General features: G+C 39.4%; 1 protein-coding gene across 1 annotated transcript in view; it reads left to right on the forward strand.

Moving 5' to 3' along the window:
* The window catches only part of TMEM132B (transmembrane protein 132B), a 256,832-nt gene extending 239,801 nt beyond the window's left edge, over positions 1–17,031 (forward strand). Inside the window, exons 6-9 of the mRNA XM_074844343.1 lie at positions 120–325; positions 8,336–8,609; positions 10,010–10,201; positions 11,467–17,031. Of these exons, the coding sequence (XP_074700444.1) occupies positions 120–325; positions 8,336–8,609; positions 10,010–10,201; positions 11,467–12,621 (1,827 nt within the window). The 3' untranslated portion in view covers positions 12,622–17,031. The remainder of the gene's footprint in view (positions 1–119; positions 326–8,335; positions 8,610–10,009; positions 10,202–11,466) is intronic.
* The last annotated feature ends 5,955 nt before the right edge of the window (positions 17,032–22,986 follow it).

A 22,986-nucleotide genomic window follows, 5' to 3' on the forward strand; every position in this document is an offset into this window, starting at 1 on the left:
ATGCATGACTCACATTATCAGTGTTGTCTTTGGACTGATGTATCATTCCTCGTGCTTCCTCAGGAACTTTTATTCATTTCCTAATTAATCTTTCTTCTTTCCTTTTTTTTTTTTTTAAGGTTTCTGACAGATGTGACTCCATCTTCGTTAATGGCAAGGAAATGAAAAGCAAAGTGGATACTATTGTTAACTTCACTTATCAGCATTTTACCACCCAATTAGAAGTGACGGTCTGGGTTCCAAGGCTCCCACTGCAGATAGAGATCTCTGATACAGAGCTTAGCCAGATCAAAGGCTGGAGGATACCCGTCACCTCCAATAAAAGGTATGCTTACAGCACTGGCGCAGTCCACATACGTGCCCAGGGCCTGTGATTTTAGAACACAATGAATTTTTAGAGTATTTCTCAGAACCTAAACTATTCTGTTTAAAATTAGCTTTGCAGTCTGTCTTAGCCTTCATTAAAACATCCAACAATGACATCAGTAGGCTACATTTTATCCTGATCTATACAGTTTAAAAGTCAGTGGCTTTACCTGAAACATTAATCAATTCCACATAATCTCAGGGAATCGTATCATACACTCTGATGTGCAAATCTGAGGAAAAGGACCTGGACCTCCCCCATCCTGTATGTAACATTGTGTGCATGTGATATTCAGCACTGCCAGTGCTTAAGGTTCCGTCTACAGTGCTAAATAACATAGGGGCAAGGAGGGAGTCAGGTGGGGGAGTTGGACTAGATGATCTTTAAAGGTCCCTTCCAACCCAAACCATTCGAGGGTTCTGTGACTTTGGATGAGTACTCAGTCTCTGTACAGATGCACCGTACGGCAGACCTAGCTCAAGCATTACTTAGCAGATCTGAATTAGACAAAATAACACTGATGCTCCTATTGAAGAATATATTCTGATGAACGGATTCTATCAGGACAAATGTGGACGGGGAAAAAAGGAGGGGGAGGAGGGCAGGGATTCTAAGCTCTGTTCCCATCATTCCCTCCTGAAAATACCCATTCTAGAATAACCATCATTTGGACAATTTGTAAGATTAAGAACTTCCAGGAACACTGCTATATTGGTGGATTTTAGGCTAAGTTGAAAAATACTACTGGAGAACAAGGCATGACACCAGCTCAGATATATAATACAGTGAAAAAGCATTTCTGGCAGCAGTAACTGTAGTGCTAAACACTGTAGCAGTTCTAGCTAGAGCACTTGCTTTCCCGGGAGAACATCTCACCTATTGAAGAGCCTTAAAGAGCCCAAACAGACAGCAGGGGAGTGGAATTATCTAACACTTTATGAGGGCATAAAACTAAGGGTAATAGGACACGATTTACAGGATACTCAGATAATAAGGTCCAGAGAAGGGGACTGACTGACCTCTTGGCTATGTGGACGTTTTTCCTGGCTATGACAGAAGAGGTGGTGAGGATCTGGCACGAGAGAAATTCATGTGTTTGCTTCAGTGATAAAGGCAAAGTTGCCATTTGTGGCAGGAAGAGATGTGCTAGGTGAGGAAAGAACATATGCCAGCTGCTTAAAGTTTCACTTAACTTACCTTCTTCTGCCTGTAATGTGCCTAGTGCTGTAACACTCCCTTAGGCGCAGCTCCTACTAAAACCAGTGGGGATTTTGCTGAGTAAATGGCTGCAGGATTAGACTGTTGATGTTTATTATAGGAGTAAACTTGCAGCAGCAAGCTCAGTGAGTTAGACATTCAACTGTGGTTAACAGTCGTGGACATTCTGACTTTAAACCCATTACACACAGTGCTGGAAATTTACCCCCTGGTGTCTAGTTCTGATTTATTTGGCCAGCTGAAATAAAGATAATGGTCTGAGAGTCTGCTCTGTTTGCAAGCTGGCAAGCGGTGCGAGTTTGCTGCTGCTCAGATTGCATCTGAACTGCTGGCACATCTTCAGCAAGCACTTTCTGTGAGGGGTGGAGGAGAAAGTATGGACACTGTATCATTCCCCAGAATTGCAGCTGGTAGTTTATGACATTGTGTGTCAGCAGTCCAGGCCTGTGTGAATGGGAAAGGTTTCAACTAGAAATAAATTATCTCTTGTTTTATGGAACATTCATGTGGATTTTTTTTAACTTTGGGACAGGCAGTCTAGGACTAGCATTAGTTGTGCTCATTCTGACATTTGCTTTGTACATAAGGGTTTTACATTTCCTTCATTTTAAAATTTGGATGGGTTTGACCTGAGATGTAGTGGCTTTTCCTTTTGTTTTTTGTGGTTTTTTTTCCCCTTTAATTTTTAATCTGCTTATATCTCCATCTCCTTCGTAGCTACGTGTTTTCCAATATCCTAAACATGGGGGAGTTTTTATGATGAGTTTTTAAATGGTGACCTGCAGCACACAAGATATTTGGACTACAGTCAGGAGCTGCAGGTTGGTTTCCTGAATCCTCCTTCTGTGATACAGCCAGAAGGACACACTTGCTTATTCTGAACAATGGTTCAGCCTGTAATTCTTCACGGGTATACCCACCCAGTATGTACAATGCAGTCTTAGTGCTGTACAGTAAGAAGGTTGTCTTGTGTGATACCCGATAACAGGTTTGAAAGAGAGGAGAGTGTTAATCTTTTAAAAAAACCCAAATCAGCATTTCCCAGCAGGTGTGGTCACCACAGCATTGCTTCAACATCATTTTCATGTAAGAGCCGGTAATTTGTATGAAGTTTCTGATATCTATCCTTAAAGGAAATTAATTTGAAAAGGAGAGGGCATCTAACTCATGGATTCTTTCCAAAGTCCCTGCCAACAGGCTTAGGTAGTCTTAAATTTAGGTTCAGTCGCACATGGCCCACAGGTCAACCAAAAGTATATCACTATCCTCAGGTTTAGTCATGGAAGGATTGTAATGCATCTTCTTTATTCCTCACCTCACCAGAGACAAAACAATGTTCTACTCATCTCCTGTCCACTAGGGTTGGTATCTTCACACCACTCCCTTGTCTTCTCGGCAAGAACTAAATGTTGCTATAAAGTAATTCATCAATATACAGAAGGTAAAATTTTTTGGCATTTCTTACAGGGATTGTGCAGAGACACTTCACCAACCTCCAAACATTCCTTCATCTCCTCTGGCTCCCCCACGGCGTTGTTCCCACATGCTCAGCGTGGCTGTGCTGGTTCAGTTGTCTGAGGGGCTGAGCCAGATGGCAAAATATAACTGGGTTTCCTTTTAAATGTTTTTATTGGTGCTGTTGACAAAAGAAATGCTTGTGAAACTACTGCCTCAGCATGGCTGTTCTTCATCTGAATATAGCTGCTTCTAGTTCAGACCTGAAAAAGTGTTTATATGCCCTAAATCACATCTGTTCTTTCCCATGACGTTTGTTGATCTAATAAAATGTATTGCTTCTCCCTGTAAACACTGTCATGTGTGTAACTGTAAAATACATGTGATTACAGACATGTTTGCTTGCCTAACTTCTTGAATAATTTTCAAAAAGCGATGAAAAAGACAGGGTCTTTACAAAAATTTTACAAATGCCACATGCCTAGCTCAGTTTGGACTGTGTCAGTTCTCAGGTGGTCTGAACTGCTGGAAGAGCAGGAACTCACCAGAGGAACAGAAAGAATAAAGAGGCCCCTTTTATGCCAGAAACTGGAAAAAAAACACCCCTGGTCTCCCCTACGTAAGAGCAGCAATACAGTTTATCAGATCATTCTGTAAATACATGACAAACCTTTATTATTATCCAGAGGGGAACTTGATCTATGGTGTGTGCTACTGCAGATATGAAGAGCCTCCCTCTCCAGATGGCAGTCAGCTCCATGGATCAAAACTCACTGCATGGTACGCGGTCCTCGAACGAGCATGGGCTGACAGAAACTCTACTCCTGCAATGGGCTGCAAAAAAACCCAAAATCTCAGCAAATGAAAGGTGTATAGTTAAATTAAAGTCCAATATTAGAGCATAGAAGAGGTCCAGGTAGACCCTGATAGTCAAACAAGAACATTTTGATCCTTCACGCATCTGAAAATAATTACTACTTTCTTGAAGTTCCTGCACTAGCTAGTCTCTATGCACATACGTTTACATGGGATGAGTGGCTTCAGCTTGCATTAATAGGAATTGCATGGCTAAAGTCTCACAGAACAAGATGGAAATTTAAGTAAATATTTGCAACTGGGCTAGTACATTGTTTTCATGAGGCCCCCGGGGAGGCAGACATCACACAGTGTGACTCCAGCACATGCTTCAGTATAGGGCACACAGTTTATTGGACTTATACCAGCATCTGGCCTTACTGAACAATAGCTGATAAAGCCATTACTAAGTCACAGTGACTGCAAACCTCTGAGCAGCATTAACCTTCAAAACCTATGAAACAGAGTTAAGCCAGACGTGGTATTGCTTATGAATGGCACTCTGTTGAACTAATGGTTAATTAGGTGGTAGCTCTACTTTAGTCCTGTCTAGTACTAGAGGCAAAAGCAGGAAAGTTAGCCTAAGTTAAATGCAGGAAAAAATAATCATCTACTTTAGTTAAATCTCTGTGTGAGTGCTACCACTCAGACATAAAGCCATACTTTAAGGTGAATTAAGTGAAACCAGATTCAAACCATTCCATTATTGAATAACAACATCTGCACAAAGCTTGAACATGCTGTAAATTCACTCCTTTAGTTAATCGACTTTAACGTTCTATGGAGGTAAGGCCATAGAGATTTTTGTTAATAGGTAGACTGTATTTTCAAGATCTGTAAAGGTACCAAATTGCATTTCTTCTTGAACTGTGAGTGGAGCTATGTGCAACTTCTTATTTCTGAAGTTTCCACTAAATCAACTTCTAGTGGCTTGTATTTTGTACCTGAAATAGATTTTTTTTTTCAATTAGAGGTGTTGCAAATGTTTTTTAAATACATTACTTTTTAATGAGTATTTCAAATTCAAAACCAGCAAAGCTGATTTCTTTAGGGTTTTTTTAACAGAAAATTAGCATCTGGCCCAAGAACGTGATGCCTGGTTTGAGAGTGGTGCAAATTAAAAGAGACATACTTAAACAGTGTCTGTAATATAAAGTTGACAGATCATTGATTAGATCAGTGCTAGCAGGCACCCTTGTAACAGGGCTGCTGTTTTGACTCAGCTCTCTGGCAAAGGCTTTCTCTGTGTAAAATGTAAATGAAATGTAATTCTGGCAACCTTGGTTCACGCCAGAAAAGCAAAAAAATCTTACAAGCAAGTTTGCCAAGCAGTGAGAAACAGGATAAGGATTCTGAGAGATATCCAGAGCTAACCTTGGAGATGACCAAGGGGGAAAAAAGTACAATATGCAGCAATAGCTTATATTCATGAGGACACGTCTTAAAAAGAAAATGAGTTCACTCCTTAATGAAGGATTTTAAGCCTCCTGGAAACACTGAGGTTTAAGACTCTAAAGGGAACTATGCAATTCAGTGGATCTCAAACATTTTGTTTCACCCATGGAGACAAAACACTGAAATGCTCTGACTTACTAACTGAATCATGGATTTGTGGCTTTGAAGTGGAAATGGATATAATTTGTTTAAAAAAAAAAAAAAAAGAAGTTGAGTTGGTACCTGGTAAAGCAGACTTGCAAAGGTTGGATTGAAAATTCAAACACCTCTCTTTTTACTTTGCACTGACATAAGTGCCGTGTCCATTCCAGGTTTAGGGATGCTTTTCTGATGTTCCACATTTGCATGCAATAGAAACCATGCATTTCTAAGGAGAATTATACAGATACTAACATCTATAGATGTTTTTGTAACAAAAAGGAGCCCTACCATTTGTTTGTTAGAGATACCACAAGGAAAGAGTTGGATTTGAATCATCTTTTTGTGGTTGGTAGTACTGGCTGCCCACAAGTCTTAAACCTGGCCATAAGGGCAGGAGTGCTCCCTCTGTGCCCTTGTGCACTCCTTATCTCTGGTCATTTGTCCCACAACTCACATTTATGACCTGCATGGGACTGGGGCTGAAAAATTCTTTCCCTCAAAGTTATTTATTTCCTCTTAAACAGTCCAGTAGCCTAAAGTTTTAAACAGTGAAAGTAGAAATAAATAAGCACAGAAATAAATATGAATAACAGTAACACATTGGATGAGTAAACCATCTGGTTATGTAACAGAAACAGAAAACAGAGTTGTGCAAAAAAAAAAATTAAGTCAGCATGAATGTTGAACATGTGAACATTTTTCTTCAAGTCACAGAACACTGGTTCTGTGTCTCTTTTTCCATACAAAAACTGGTTCCTGCTAGTTCTGTGGCTCTCTTCCCTGAAATCCCATAAGTACTTCTTACATGAATAACTTCTGCACATTTTTCTCCAATTCTGCACAGGTACTAATGTTACTGTCTGTGTTGCTAAAAGAGGGTCAAATCCCCAAATCTCAGACCTAAACCTGGTTTTTCCAAAATCTGAGATTATTCAGAGCTGGGTTCTGGTTTAGATGAGCTGAAGAGGGTCAGGATACCAGAATAAATTGGAAGTGGGAACGTTAAGGAGTTCATAAACTCTTTTATAGCATTATAAAGCCCAAAGCAATCTAAATAGGCATGGGCCACATAAGCTCTATCAATATCCGCCTTCTAGTACTTTCCTTGTGGCTGTTCTGCTGCCTGGCTGGCTTCAGCTTGTAGTCCAGATTGACACTTGTGTTGGGAAGGAGAGAACAATTGAAAGTTTCCCTAAAATACCCAGCTAGTCTAATTCTGTAAGACTAATTTCTTTGTGTAATATAAACCCTATTTTAGGATTCTGTTTTTTTCTTAACAATTCAGTGGTTATTCAATGATGTTTCATTCAGGGACTAATGATGGACACTGTTGTTTTACACACACAAAACCGAAAAGGCTGTACCAAATACCATTTACTTGAGGCCAAATACATATATTCAGCTAACAAGTGATGCATTGAAAAGGTATTTCCAGTGCATTAGATTCTGTAACACCAGGACTTTCTATCATTTTGAAAAGCACAAGGGCTTTTCTTAGATACGTTTTCAGCTTACTGTTTGCCAACTTTGTCATAAAACAATTTATAACAAAAGCAATTCTGTTTTATAATAGTTTTTCATAGCTGGTATTTCAAAGGAGAAGATAAAGGAACACAGTAAACACAAAACTACTTCCCAAAATACTGTGAAAAATAAGAGACTTAGCCTGTATTTCTCACTCTTGCTATAGAGGTGGCTTCAGGCTCAATAAATAAGTAAAGGAGGAAGGCAAATTATTTCTGAGCAATGAATTCCACAGCATGGGGGCATAATGAGTAAAAGTGTGACCACCTAGTGCTTAATACCTGACTTGAAAGAGGCAAGAGAATCCATGTGTTTGTCCAAAGGAATAAACAATAGCAAAAAAAAAAACAAACCCCAACCATAAAACTGATTGGAAACTGGGTTTAAACCAGACAAAATTCTGTGAGGTGTGACAGCACTGCTATCATGTACAAATCACTGTGATGCCTTATATAAGGTTTATGGAAAGCTGTTATTTTGTCATGGGTTATATTTTGCAAGGGGGACAGATGGTTAGAAAATGTTAAAGTGTGTCTAAAGCTGCAGTTGTTTCGATGGGGTGAGTGGCAGTCTCACCAGTCTGGTGTGGTGTAATCTGAGTAATTGATGTCCTGAGTGGTAACTTAAGTGCCTCATTTGGATTTTTGGAAGCCCCATGTGGTCATGACATGACTAAGTCCAATGCTTGCATGAACTGTATAAAATTTAAGGTGAAATCATGGTATATTTCTCAAATGCAAAGGGCTTAATGAACCTATGAGCTAGAGATGTGGGACAAGGTGGCGTGACATTACCTAAGTAGGGAATCCCAAATGCGTTACAATAGTTTTGAAGAGATGAGCAAAGTGATACAAATGTTATGGGCAAAGGTTTAAACCTTTGTTTCTTAAAACATCCTCTCCCATCCCTGCTGAGCTGTTGTAGGGGTTTGTTCTAGAACTGCCCTCTCATATACATTTCACACTGCTTTCTTTAGCCTTCTGCAAGATTTGACTGCCTCTTGGAGACACAGTGAACAAGTGGTGGTTCCACTGAAACCTCAGCAATGGCAGACATATTTTCAAGTTGCTGGGAGGTCCCACTCGAAGAAAGAATTCACTAACAGAAGTGACAGTAGCTTTTAAATTGTACAGCACAAAAAAGCTGTGCAAGCATGTCACTCAGATTTAATAACCTACACATCCAAAATCTGGTTTCCTTATTTCTCACACAGCAGCAGATGATAACGTTAATCTAATTGAACATACCATGCAATGGAAATTCTGCAGTGTTGTAGGGAGATTGTGGCAATGCAGATAACGAACCTGGATCTATTTACAGGCCTACCCGTGACAGTGAGGATGAAGAGGATGATGAGAAAAAAGGAAGAGGTTGTACCCTCCAGTATCAGCATGCCATGGTGCGAGTCCTCACACAGTTTGTAGCTGAATCCTCTGAGTTTGGAGGCCACTTGACCTATATGCTAGGCTCTGAGTGGCAGTTTGACATCACTGACCTTGTGACTGATTTCATGAAGGTAGAAGAACCCAAGATTGCCAAGCTTCAAGATGGCCGAGTTCTGGTTGGTCGTGAGCATGGCATCACCACGGTCCAGGTACAGCCTAAGATGTATCTGCAGCTTCTGTAGAGAGAGTTCTGGATGCACACACACACACACACAATATCTAGTTAGTGTATAAAATTAACTGCTCTCAGAAAAAAACAAGCAGAAAAAATTCACATGTTAAACATAAAAGGAAGTTTGAATGGGTTTTCATTTTTGCTATTTGTCACTTCCATAAAATACCTTTAGGTGAAACTTCTGAAGGGATTTTTCCACGTTAATGTGACTAGCAACACAGTGAAAGAGGTTACATGATGCTCACAACTAGCTTCTTTTAATTTAAGGTGGTACCTTATGAATTTAACTGTTAGGAAATTTTACCAAAGACCTACATGCATCTTTATATGCTTAAATGTCTTTGAAAAATTAATCCCTTTATGTTCACAAAATGAAGCACAAAAAACGGACATAAAAATAATCTTCAGGAAACCTTTAGAATATTCATGTTCACCACCTGTCTCTCCATCTAACTTCATGCATATTTCTTAATCAAAATAAAGGAATACAAGCATTGGGGCTCTTCTTATTAACTGCAAACATCCATAATGGTCCAGTTACACTAAGTTTCCTTTGTAGTCAACACAAAGAAACAGGTACTTTTAGGGCTCAGCTCCTTTCAGCCTAAAACAAACATCACAAAGAGGTCAAAGGATTTCTGTCCTTAAAATGTCTCTTTCACTCCAGTGACTATAAAAGAGCAGAAGGCCACTAGCTCTGATGGTGATGGCTATGCTGTAGATTTCTCGTTAGTTTAGACAAATCACACCTCAAATATTTTGGGCTTGAACCAGCTGTTTCTGGCATCAGTAGAAAGATGACTGTCTCCTTCTAAGCATGTTAGAAACAAGATCTTAGAGCAAACTGACAGGACTGCTTTGGCATTGAAAAATGCAGACAGGCACCCAGTGGGATTTTCAAAGTCCTTTTGCAAATCTCACTTTCATTTCATTCAGGTCCTCTGTCTCTATAATGCCATTGGGCCAAGTTCCTATCAGCCAGGCTTTGTACACTTTTTTATTCCCTTACTGAGTTTTAGCATTAATCAGCGTCTTACACTATGTCTTGTGCTATACTGCATTAATAGGTTTTACAGAGCACACAAAAATGACTTTTTTTTTTTTTTAAAAAATCCATTTAATTTAATTTATACCCCATTGTTGAGATGAAGCTGAAATTTTGAAGTGATTGGTTATTTTATTAAATTATTTTTGTAAATAAAGTAATTTAGCAGGAAATGAGTGTAATGTCTTGGGGGAAACATCAATTATAGCTTATACATGGATGTGACAAACCCAAGATTAATCTGAGGTGTTATGCAGATTAGAGTCTAATCTTGCTTTACCATGCAGTTAGTTGCCATTTCACACAAGGTGTTTGCTTTCTCTTTCAAGGTTCTGTCACCTCTTTCCGATTCCATCTTGGCAGAGAAGACAGTGATAGTTCTAGATGACCGTGTAACCATTACAGATCTAGGAGTACAACTAGTTTCAGGCTTGTCCCTCTCCTTACAAATCAGCAAAGGAAGTAAGAGAGCTCTTGTTTCTACCACCTCTGCGTATGATATCCTTCATACTCCAAAACAGGTATGATCCAAAATAGTATACAGAATTCATTTGTTTACTGTGCTTTGTCAGAAGCTAGGGAAACGCTACTTGCTGCAAATTTTAGACAGCACATATAATGTACGGCTTTGTGAGAAGCAGTAAATTCACATATTAAAGGCTGTTCATCCTACTGACCAACTCCTACAGGTGCAAACACCCATACAGCATGACCACTAAACTCTTCAGAACTGGCTTCCCTGTGCTGTACAGGTCTGAAAAGTGATGGACATGTCTGTGTGTACATAATGCTGTAGAAAGCATGTATGTGCCACTCAAAACACTTTTTCTACGGGAAAATACAGCTTAGCTATGTAAGCAGAGGTAGAAACCCCATGCCTTAATCGCCTCACAAAGTTCAGCCAAAAGGACTTTTGGTTGCACGTACAGAAGTTTTCATGATCTGCATTGCTGAAATTGTGCCTACTTCAAACTGTATAATCTGAGGAATTAAATAGCTTTCAATGAGACACCAGAATAAATTGCATACATCTTTTTTACTGTATTTATTATAGAATTGAAACTCTGTATCACTATGGAAAGTGTAACTATCTGTTTAGCACTAGCAATTTGCAGTAATGTGACAAATTGCTTTGGTCAAAACATCCTTAAAAATGGTGGTTTTGTGAGCGTTTCTATAGTTCCCAGAAAAGACTACAATCACTTTTGTATATTTTACGTAATCTTGTATACTTGAAAGCATGGCAGAAAATTTAAAATATTCCATTGAGATGTGTTCTTAACCTAGTTTGTTTTAGTGGGCTGAATGGGATCACCATTCCGACACTTAACACCTCTGCATAATGTATTGAACATGTCATAAGAAATGCAGTGTTACAGAAATTCCCCATTATAGGTCCTTTATAAAATTAATTAACTTTGGAAATATGATTATTTTCATCACGAAGCCCAGGCACTCAAAAAAGGTTTCTCACTTCAAAGTGAAAAAAAGAATTGTCATTTTTTTTTTTGTCAGCCCCTTTTATTAAATTTAGATGACTGTGTCTTTGATAGTTCCTGAAGATGAGATAAATGCATAAGTGGTCTAGAGGACACAAATCTGAAAGAAGAAAATGAGAAGCAGAGTAGACATTTTGGTTTTCTTTTTCAAAAAAACAAAATAAACTGAAGTTAAACTGTGTATTTATTTTGCCAATGTCAAACAGACTTTAAAACAACTGAGTGTCTGATATGTGCTCTCTTACCTTTCACGGATTTTTTTTTTTTCCCATCCTCTTTCCCCCCAGGAAGCCATAGTCAGTGCTTGGATTTTGTTCAGTGATGGGTCAGTGACACCATTAGATATCTACGACTCCAAGGACTTCTCAATCACCATCACTTCATTGGATGAGATGGTAGTGTCTGCACACCAAAACCTTCAGTCCAAATGGCCTGGGGTAGTGGCGGAAGGGGATGGGCAGGGACCTCTGATTAAAATTGAAATGGTCATCAGTGAGCCATGTCAGAAGACTAAGAGGAAGAGCATTCTGGCTGTTGGGAAAGGAAGTGTCAAAGTGAAGTTTGGTCAAAAAGATTCTGACCAAAAAGGAAGCACTAATAACATTGATGATGTGGATAGAGATTTTAAAAGCCATGCAAGCAATTCTATAGAGAAACCTGCAGAACAAGAGAGGACAGCACAAGAATGGTCCAAAAACCATGAGGACATGTTCAGTCACGAGGACAATGCAAACAAAAGCACAACTTTCACATCTCTCATTGATCAGGAGTCCCTGGAGGATGGCCAGCTCCAAAATAACCCAACCGCCTTCACAGGGTTCCCTACACAAGTAGAAATACCAGGAGAAAACAATCCCAGTGATCTCACATTGACTTCAAGAGGGTTAACAGATTTGGAGATTGGCATGTATGCCCTGCTGTGTGTTTTCTGCTTAGCAATCTTGGTCTTTTTGATTAACTGTGTGGCATTTGCTTGGAAGTACAGGCATAAAAGGTTTGCTGTGAGTGAGCAAGGCAACATCCCCCATTCCCATGATTGGGTCTGGCTTGGAAATGAGGTTGAACTGCTGGAAAACCCAGTTGACATTTCGCTCCCGTCAGAGGAGTGCACTACCATGATTGACAGAGGAATGCAGTTTGAAGAAAGCAACTTTCTCCTTAATGGGAGTTCTCAGAAGACTCTTCATAATCATATCCTCAGATCTTCTGAGTACCTTTGTGAAAAAGAAGTTAAAAGTGAACCTATAAATCCTTCTGGGCCAAAGCAGAAGCGAGTAAAGTTCACTTCATATACAACAATACTGCCAGAGGATGGAGGCCCCTACACCAACTCAATTCTATTTGACAGTGATGATAATATTAAATGGGTATGCCAAGATATGAATCTTGGTGATTCCAAGGAACTTAGGGACTATATGGAAAGACTGCAAGACAATATGTAAAACTTCTTTCTTATGTTTGTAATCACCTTTATGCCTTCTGTTTATGGATGGTGGAGCAGTCAGTCCAGTCAGCAATAGGAACAAGACAGTGCAACCTTGGAGTTACTGAGATGATAACCTGATATCACTGAGCAGGTACAAGAGGCTGGCTGAGTTAAACCTGTTTCACCACAAACCAGGATGTGCCCCTAAAACAGCTACCTGTAGGTGTTGGAGGTGTCACACACGATGGCTGTTTTTGTATACTGCCTGGTACTAGCAAAATGCTAATACAACTACGCTCAGACTCAGAGGAGACTTCATTTGTTTGTCATCTCTCATGATAAATGGTAAATCAGAAAAGAAAAGGATATTTGTTTGCATTGATTTTTCTAGTCGTCGTCCTTTGTAAAGCACAGTGGACATTTCTTGCTTACAGCCTGAAACGAGGCTTACATTAAAAGGGATCTGAATGAATCTAATTTTATTGCCTATGTGCAATGCAGCCAAGTAGTCTTCTTATTTTTTACAGATATAAAAATCCCCATGTGGTTAATTTCTTTTCCTATTGCTTATGAATTTTATTTGACTTAGGGAACATTAAATATTTTCTTCGAAAGGGTTTTTTTTCGGTTGTACCAAAGTGTAGTACAGTAATATTTATAATGATTTAAGTTTTCTATTCATCTTCATCAGCCCCTAGAGATACCTCCTTCATCACTGATTATCTTTCTCCTTTCCATATGGGTATATGGGTCGTTAGTATTTGAAACATAGAAAGGCATTAGAACTCTTACTGGGAAAGGGTTGTATCTTCTTACAGGGAACTGTAAATACAATAATAAACCCTGGAAAATAAAAATCAAGGAGTAGCTCTGGGTTTACTTTTGTCATTGCTTATATGAAAAAGTAACCTGCAACAAAACAGCACATACTTCAAAGGAAAATGTGTTGCTGAAACAGCAGCTTGGTTGACAATACACATTATTATCAGAATGAGAAAGTGAAATGTGGTATTGAAAAGCATAGAATAGGAAGGAGATTTCCAGCAAATAAGCAAAAGCTTGGAGTCACTGTTACTCTGTCCTAATTAATACCCTGATGGTAGAGTTTAGCAGGACAAAGAAGTCCATGCTCAATGGCTGATGCCCCAGACCTTGTCTAAACCATCTCTGACCATAAGGCTGATAAAGAGAAAAACTTTACACTGTGTTTCATTAAAAAAAGGAAGAAGGAAAGGAAAACACTGGGCACATTATAGAGCAACTATTCCAAATTTTAACAAGGAAAACATGCTGGAGATTCAAAGCTGCCATTTCATATGCATTACGTGCATTTTTTTACTGAAGGATGACTGAAATCAGTTGAAAATTACAGTTAGAAAAAACTGAATCTACATAATACTTAACAAAAACAATAAAGCACATGTTCTTGTGATGGATCTTGTGCAATAAACACAAGATCCAAATTGCAACTGCCTTACGTACCGTAGTTCCCATCTTTTAGGTATATCAAGATAGGATTTCAATTTTATAATTCAGTTCTGATATTAGAACAGACCAGACAAACTTAACTATGGGAAATTCTGCATTTGGATCCTAATCCACAACTGGGAACATGTATAATATAATTACTGCAAAATGCAAGCATTTTAATGGTAAGACTAGAAAGTGAGGAGGACATCAAGCTTATATAAGTGATTAGAGACTTATGTTTGCTGGCACTGAACTGTGCCAGTGAGGGGATGGCATCTGTTATAATCTAATTTTAAGTAGAGAAAATAATAGAGCACAGAGATGTTTCTGTTTCATAAGGGATGCAGCACTTGTGCGTCAAATAAAATCTTGGGTTGTTTAACAAATGTTCTCTCCTCTTTAAATGATCCAGACCTCGTAAGGAAATATTAATTCCTACTATGATCCTTATTACTAACAACATAAAAATCCCTTTTTAGAATTTAACGTCTCTTCCGAACATGTTATTTTGTATTTTGCCCAACCATAAAGCAAGAGTGTTGTTTGCACAATGGTAAATGAGTATAAATCAACCACAAATAAATTTAGTCTTGAAACTGGTGGAAGCCACATTTTCATGAATGCATAGCCATCGGTTTACCAGTGAAACGATGCTCTTACAGGAGTGTACTGGACTCCGTGACCCCAGTTCTTCCAAGTACAGCAGCAGCTGCTGAACTCCATCCCTAGTCAGTGCCATGTAAGCACACCGAGTGCTGAGGGACGTACAGGTGTGCTTAGCTGCTCTTCTGACTCATTAATAGGTGACGAAAGGCAACAGCTTTATTCACTTGTTTAGGAAATGTCCCTTCAAGGGCTATGGCTTCAGACACTGAGGATCACTAAAGGGTGCTCCCTACTGTCATACTGGTGTGTCCTTGAACTAGTACCTGAGGCCTAACCCTGGTTGTCCGTAGTACCTACAAGCAGCTATATGTTCAGGCTGCATGCTAGTGTGTGGAGGAAGGACTGTCCTACCTGCAGTGTGGTCACTGCTAGGAGCCACCAAAGGAGACCTCAGGCCTTTTCAGCATTTACCTGCCACATGATGGCTTGCAAACCCCTGCTGCTGAAGACAGTTATAAATGCAGGGTTCCAGGACTGTTTGTGTTGCACCAGAAATACTTCCATGCTGGTGTTTGACTGAGCACGTATCTAAAATACACTCTGGAGTAGGATGTGACATATAACCAGGGTCTGTGGTCTAGTTACCGTAGGGGGATAAAGTCCTAGCTCGGCACAGCATCTGTCAGCGTGGTCCTGAAGTTCTTCACTGAAGTTCTTCAGTGGCTCAGTGGGTGAATGTGAGGCTTCTGTAGTCATGACTTGTGCAGTCATAGGCATCGTACTATCTCAAATTACATATATTTATCCCAAAGTTAAATTACAAATACAGCCCGTTAGAAAGGAGTACAGCTACTACTAGTGATCAGTTAAACAATGGAATTGGATACAGTTGTCTAGAAAAAAAGACCCCTCCCCAAATCTAGCAATGGGAGGCGAGGGGAAATCTACAACTGCAGAGTCATACAACCTTTTTTTTTTACATCACATGCTGTTACATGAAAGTTTTTACACAGAAAAATGGCAATACAAAAACCAAAAGAAGAGGGAAGAGAGAATTCTCAGTAAAACTGGGATAACACCAATAAAGTGGAGTTATTCTGGATTTATGCTGGTTTAAGTGCTTGTGCTATTTCTCAAAAAATCAAAAGGAAAATAATTTAATTATTATATTTGATGCAAAATATAGTTCTGAGTCAATCAGTCCTTTTTAAATGAAGTATCTCAAATTTTAGTTTCAAAATGATGACATACTTTAAATGCAAGTGAATTTAATTTAAAATTATTAAAACCCCTGCAATTTTCTGATTCACCTAAATTTTTTTCAATGACGCTTTTAAAATAACGTCTTTTATTCATGGAGTATATATTATTCCACTTTGCTGTTAAATGAACAGCGTTTATATGTTGATAAAAAAAATCTCTGCTTTTGAGAGTACAAAACAAAGGTAGCCAAATGATCAAAAGGCACAATATGTATATATGCAGGAAACTAGAACTGTCAAAAAAGAAAATAGAAACTATACTGACAAATTAATTAGAACTATGCTTCAGTGGGTGCCCAGGAAAGCAACACCTGTAATTTAAGACTGAACAAACAGCACATCTTACTAATGGCATGTATAGAGAAGACATCGTGAGTGAGTTTCTTGGCCCGCTATCAAAGACAGTAAGTAGTATCAATACATATACCAGGAGACACCCAGGAAAAAATCTGTAAGCAAAGAGTGGATTAACGGAACATGGGGAGTTTGCAAACTTCGAAAATAAAGCTGAAGCCAGACCCTCATCTCTGGTAATCAGAGCTGAGTGATTTATGGCAGCTGAACACTGGCATACAGAGAATGGAGAAGCAAGAGCTAGTAGTTCTCACCTGTGCAGAGCTTTTTATTTCCTTTGGCCATCCCACACAGCCTAGCGCCATGGGGCCTCTCTACGCCATTTAAGTAAGAACTTAGGAAACCAGTGCCCTGCTCTCCTCTTGATGTAGAACCACGTAGATTAACGTTTTGAGCTGCTGTTTCTTAATTCATCAATCTTACAGCCATATGACACAGTACAAACAGTCCATTATACAATGGAAAAAACCCCCTGTATTTCAAGGTAGAGTACCCTATGAATGAAATACCAATTTTTCATAGCGGATGTGCTCTGTTCTGAAATATAAATCATGTGCACTACATTGAAATACACTATAGTGTATTGTGAAATGCATACATTAATTGCTGAATCTATAACACTGGATATGTATATACATCACACCCAAGATATTTATACAATATAATAAGTCTTAGATGTATAACATAATGAATTCTGTACAAAATAAACTGTAAGTTAAGACAATGAAAGAGAACTTTTATATCTGTGTAATTTGTATGCTGATTAAGTTATTCGAGCCTCAGTTTTCATCTTTAAATGTGCTCTTTAAAAAAACCTTATTTTCTATAGGCAGATATCTGAAATAAAGACTTCACTCTTCAGAAAAGAAGCAACTGAAAGACTGTGAAAGAAACAGATTCTGCTGGAGAAATAAACATAATGTTCATGTGATTTTTTTTTTTAAACTGACTAAACCTTTTTGCATTTATACTGGTCAGGGTGATCTGCTGGTTGGGTTGAGGGTGATGTGCCCCTGCAGTGTGAACACTCAACCAGCAGAATCACCAGCATAAGGATTGCTCATCTGCCTCCGCGCTCAAAGAAAAACCAATTACCGCATTATAGAGTCCAAGAGTTTCAGCCAACCTCCCCTGCAAATGGTGCTCCAGCCCTCTCTTCCTGCAGTGAGTGATCCTTTCCCAGCACCTAATGTAAAGAACAGATAAACATACTAAAGACCATTGTCTTGCAAAGAACAGTACAGTGGTATGTTTGGATTTAAAGGAAAAGGTAACAGATTTAACCTGTCCCCTCAGCTCTCCAGTGTGAATCATTATAGGTCAGCTTTTTGATTCAGTGTTCTGAATTTCATTATGTTCCTATTAGAATCAAAGAGTCTCAAAATTATTAAGTGACCCCTGACCTCATTGCAAGTGCTATAGGAAAGTACCTTGCTAATGCCAAAACAGGAAATTAAGCCTCAGTTTTTAGCTTTTGCTCAAGGTCTTGGAGATGGTGGCAGAACCAGAAACACAGACTCCCCCCAAAACCTCCCGGGGTAATCGGGCCTCCCACAGACAACACAGTACTGGCCACTGGCACTCAGGAGGTGCCTCCATCCTCCTCTTGCTGGTTTCAGCTGGACCACTTTGAGATCTGACTGTACAAACTCACTGCAGAGGTATGGGCTGCCTTGGTACTAATGGGAACCATTTCACATCACCTGAATGATTTAATGATCGCTATTGTAATTTCCAATGTATTGAAACATGTTTTTATAGAAAGTCAGTAGGATGAATGGATTGAAAACTGTGGTTTAGGAAGTGCCTCAGAGAACCTAAACTTTACGTGCTTTGGGTACAAATTCCAGTCGGTCACCACTTAGTATTCTCAACAGTAAACTAAGAAACATTCTTCATAAATGACACTTTTTTGAACTGGCAGTTCTATTTGGTCCCTATCTGACCATTACTATGCCACCCTCCCCCTTAGCAGCATTTGACTAAAGAGATGCCAGTGGGTCTATTCACACTGCAGTGCTCTCTCTATTCAGTATAACTAAAGGTATCAGAATATGAGCTTTTACAGAAAAATAGTCTTTACGGTTATATTTTACACACACACAAATGCCTACATACACTCAGCTGTTCAAAACAACTACCACAGGTGTAAATTTTAACTACCAATGTGTGTGTGCTATGTAACAGAAAATAATTACCTGCAGTCATTTGGGGAAAAAAATAGCCAAATGAATACAACTTTTTTTTTCTTCCAAAAAAGTGAGCCCTCAGGATTTGGCAGGCAAAAGGCTCGCATAGTGATATTTGTCACAAATTAAATAAGCCAAATTCTGAAGGCTGTCTCAGCTGAAACTCCCGCTAGTCTTGTTAGGAGCTGGACTGAGTTAGGACCAGAGACAGACAATTCCCAGTCAGGTCTGGAGCCTGAGAGGTTGGACATGTCCTCGCATTACACACAACTGGACCCTGCTGTTTCCACTCAGTAGCACCTCTGGCTGGTACCAAACAGAGCAGGGGATGGGGTTTAGAGTTTACATAACTGGTGACACATTGCATTATGTAGTATTCATGAAGCTTAAGAGATTTTCTTCGGTGAAAATGGAGCCAGTGTGCAAAATTAGCTATTAATTCTGCACCTTCCCAATACAGTCCTTAGAGCATAACTTTATATTTCTTTTTTATTTCTATTCCAGTGATCCATGTGGCCAGTCTCTGCAGAAGTGTGGTTACTGAGGGAATAAAATTGAGCTGTCTTATTGAAAGAGGCAGCTTATTTAAGAAATTAAAGTGAAGTGGATGATGTTTTGAGACCTGTTCTGAGACTCTTAAAGTGTATCACAGTGTTACTTGCTTCCAAAAACATACATATCAGTGTAAGGATTTATAAACCAATGTAGATGAAGACTTGTGTCACTCCTTCTGATGATCTGGGGTTAGTCTATTTAAAAATCAATGGGAATGGATGATATAAAAACCAAGTAAGGAGTTCAAGATTTACTGGAAATGAACAATGGATATTTTTCATCCTCCAACTTAAAACTGTGGTAGGCAGAGCAGAATAGAGTCTCCTATGCTATAGTATTATCAGTAGGATTTTTTTTTTTAATCAGTAGGCTTTAAAAATGAAAAATCATTGGCCATATGAACAAAATTCTGATCTTACTGAAATCTTTAACTATTACCAAACATTCATTTTCAGTTAGGTTTATCTATACGTATTTATAACGTATGTGTTCATTACAAAGAATGATGCCATTTTACAATATATTTACACTGATATCTTACCCATTAGTTATTTCCTGTGCTCAAATAGCACACAAGCAGGAGTTACAGTATGCTGTGAGTAGGATATAATCTTGGTCCCACTGGAATCACGATGACTTTAAATATGATTAGGATTTCCTGGTGTTCTGGGTACCACTGCTAGCCAAACCAAAGCCCACGGCAGTTGTACTGGCCAGAGTCTGACCCTAGCTAGTGGCAAAGGGAACATGCATACACACCAGTACTTAACAATATTAAAAAGTTCTCCTGCTTACTGTTCCAGACTTCCTTTTTTCTGAGTACATGTGCCAGTGGAATTTATAGCGTCTGTATTTTCAAGTGTATGTACTTTCTTCATAAAGTGAAACTAGTACTTTGTAGAATGGATTTTTGTATGAGTTTAAGTTTTGCTTTTTTAGACACTTCCAGCTTAAAATGGGAAAAAGTCCATTAAAATGCGTACAAATTCTTGAGAAGGGATCCATTATGCACCCAATACTGACCAAGACATCAGATGAAATACACAGTCTGGGCACAAATCTAGGGTGGATTAACATCAGACATCATATAAGAACTGAAATTTGTTCTATAGTTGAAGTTCATGGTCTATGATCACAGAAAATGTCACCTGTCATGAAAGGTGCTTAAATAAGAGCAGCATAAGTTAACTGCATATTCTTTAAAAAGAATAAACAAAGAGAAACCCAGAAAACCCATAATGAAAGCTTAATCTCTCAAAAAGCACAAGGAGGCATTATTGTTTGCTCAGAATTAGCAACTTATTAAAACATTCAAAAAATTGTAACATATGTAAACAGATGCCACTTACTATACTGCAGGCTATAAATCAACCTTTCACTTGAGGTAGAATATTCTTCCTTCCATGGAAAATTAATTTTGACAAGGTACTTCATTTTATTTCCAATAGGTAAAGAGTGTGTTTTATTTTCACAATTTAATTCAATTTTGGTACACAACAAATAGTCAGAGCCAAAACCCAGACAGACAGGTAAACTAAGTAAAGCCCCCTGGCTAGGGCAAGGAAATAAAACTACAGAAGGGAACTCTTTGTCTAATCACAGTTAAGTCTTTGTTAATGTTTCCCCTTGGTTTGTATAAAGTGGGTATAGGCATCTCTTTTAATCCCAGGTACAGTAAATAAGACCACTTATACCTGCATACATATGACATCATTACTAACATGTAGCAGATAGCACTAAATTGACCAATTTAAATGAAAATGTGGAATCAAAATCACCTGTTCACTTCCAAGACCCTGATTTACAAAGCCAGGTTACAAGGATCTCTTTTTCTGGAGGAGTTTAGAGATTGCTATGCAGCAGGATACAAAAAGCAAAATTAAGAATGTTATACAAAGCCAGAGGATGTTAATTCCATTGACAGCAGTTATTGAATAAAATGGGACAGCTAGGATCCCCACCCGCTCTACTGCAGGCACAAAAGGCTGTTTTCAGCAGTTGTTTTTCACTGAGCAGTAAAGATACATGGGTACACCCCCCTCACAGAAGTCTGCCTGCAGAATGAGAGAAGGGCCCTGCACCAGCCCCGTGGCCTGGCTGATGACTCAAGGTGAGCGTTACTCAGGGGAGGGCTGTGTGTAGGAATGCACCCTAGAAGGAAGGAGACAGCAGACCATTGCCTATCTGCGCAGGATCCATAGGGTGACACACAATCTTCCTCACACATGACCAACCCGCACGGTTACTTCTCCTTACCTTGTTGAGGCTCATTCTGGGATTTGCCATGCAGTTGGCAATAGCACCATTTTGGGTTGTCATTAATTAGTTAATAAGTGCCCCGTATGATGGTGACACAGAAGAAGACACAGCACACACACATGCCTGGCGTGGCTCTCTGATTTCTTGGTCTTTGCCAGTGACAGCCTATACTGATGTTATTTCAGTGTCCTGAAGGTCCCTGTGTGTGACACAAAAATGGCAATGGCTGCTACAGAGCCTAAGCTCTGTTACACAGCAAGTTACTGAAGGGACATTTTAAAAACACTGCTCACATAAGGCTCTGACAAAATCAGGCTTCAGTGAAAAACATCTAACCTAAGAATTGCCACGTTGGCTCACAATAATGGCCATCTAACGCTGACATCCTATTGAAGTCCATAACCACCAGATGATTCAGCAAATGTCAAGAAAACCTGCAGCACGGGTTTGTGCAATAACATCTGTCAGATCAATGTGCAAGGAAAGTTTTCAACCAATGACAGAAAAATACAGGCTGAGGTTCAATACAGCAAATACAGTTACTTTTCCAAACTGCTCCACAACGTAAAAGCATGGATGTGTATACACTTGTTTAGGTACACAGTTACATGATTCCTGAAAATTAATGCATAAAAGCTCCTTTGTCTGACATATTCGTAAATATTGTGTATGGTGCCTGTGCCCACTCTCGGTTAGATCTGGCCCAGTGCAGAAGAGGGTTGCTCAAGTCCTTTTCTGGCTTTGAGCAATCTCTAATGCATCACTCTAACTTAGCAAATGTTTTAAAAGCACCAAAGTACGCATCACCAAAATATAGACTAGCAAAAAAATTCAGGCTTTTAGGCTCTGTGCCAGAAGCAGCTGAGCATGTAACTAAAGTCATTTAATTTGCTGCCCCACAGAAGCTTCATTCCTCTAGATAAGGTTTCTAAAAGCCAGTTTCTAAGGGCATCTCCTAATTTGGACAGAGTTCATCTTATCTCGCTGCATTTCTTTCTGTTGACTCCACCAGCAGAAAGTATAAGGAAATCGAAAAATTGGCAGGATACCTGCTCACAGTAGGGATGTAATGAGCCATTTCGCGATTCCTGATTCCCTTTCAAAGAGGAAGATGCTGCTGCCGAGCACCATGCGACTGCTCCACCTCCCGGCCCCTGCGCGCCGCGGCCGGGGTGCGTGTCCTCGGGGGGCCCCGCCCGCAGCACCGCAGCGCCTGTGCGGGGCGCCGGGAGCCGCCAGCGGCGGCGTGGGGGGAGAAAACAACTTCACCGTGAACACAGAAACCTCATGTGCTGCTGCGGATTTTGCACATCAGCAACAAAGCATAAATCAGCCAGCCCTTTTCTTAACAAGTTTATCATGCACCCAGGAGCCACCGTGGCATTCCGGGAACCACTGCTTCCACTTTAAACTAAGCTTCATTTAAATAAGGACACTTGACATAGTATTTCCAAAGGCAAACAAAGATCAAAGTGGGGATTTCGCTGTATGTTCAGCTGCTTTTTGACTGTGCTACCTTTTCTTACTGTGGCTTACTTTGTTACGCTCTTGGTCATTGTAACTCTTGAGGATAGAGGGTATTTTAAAAGGAAGTGCTAGTGATCTGAGTCAGCACTGTACGTACCAGCGCTTCAAATAACAGAACAATGTTTTTCTCAATATAATACAGTTTGTAAGACAACTAGT

The sequence above is a fragment of the Strix aluco genome, chromosome 18, assembly GCF_031877795.1.
Source record: "Strix aluco isolate bStrAlu1 chromosome 18, bStrAlu1.hap1, whole genome shotgun sequence".
NCBI classification, from domain to species: Eukaryota; Metazoa; Chordata; class Aves; order Strigiformes; family Strigidae; genus Strix; species Strix aluco.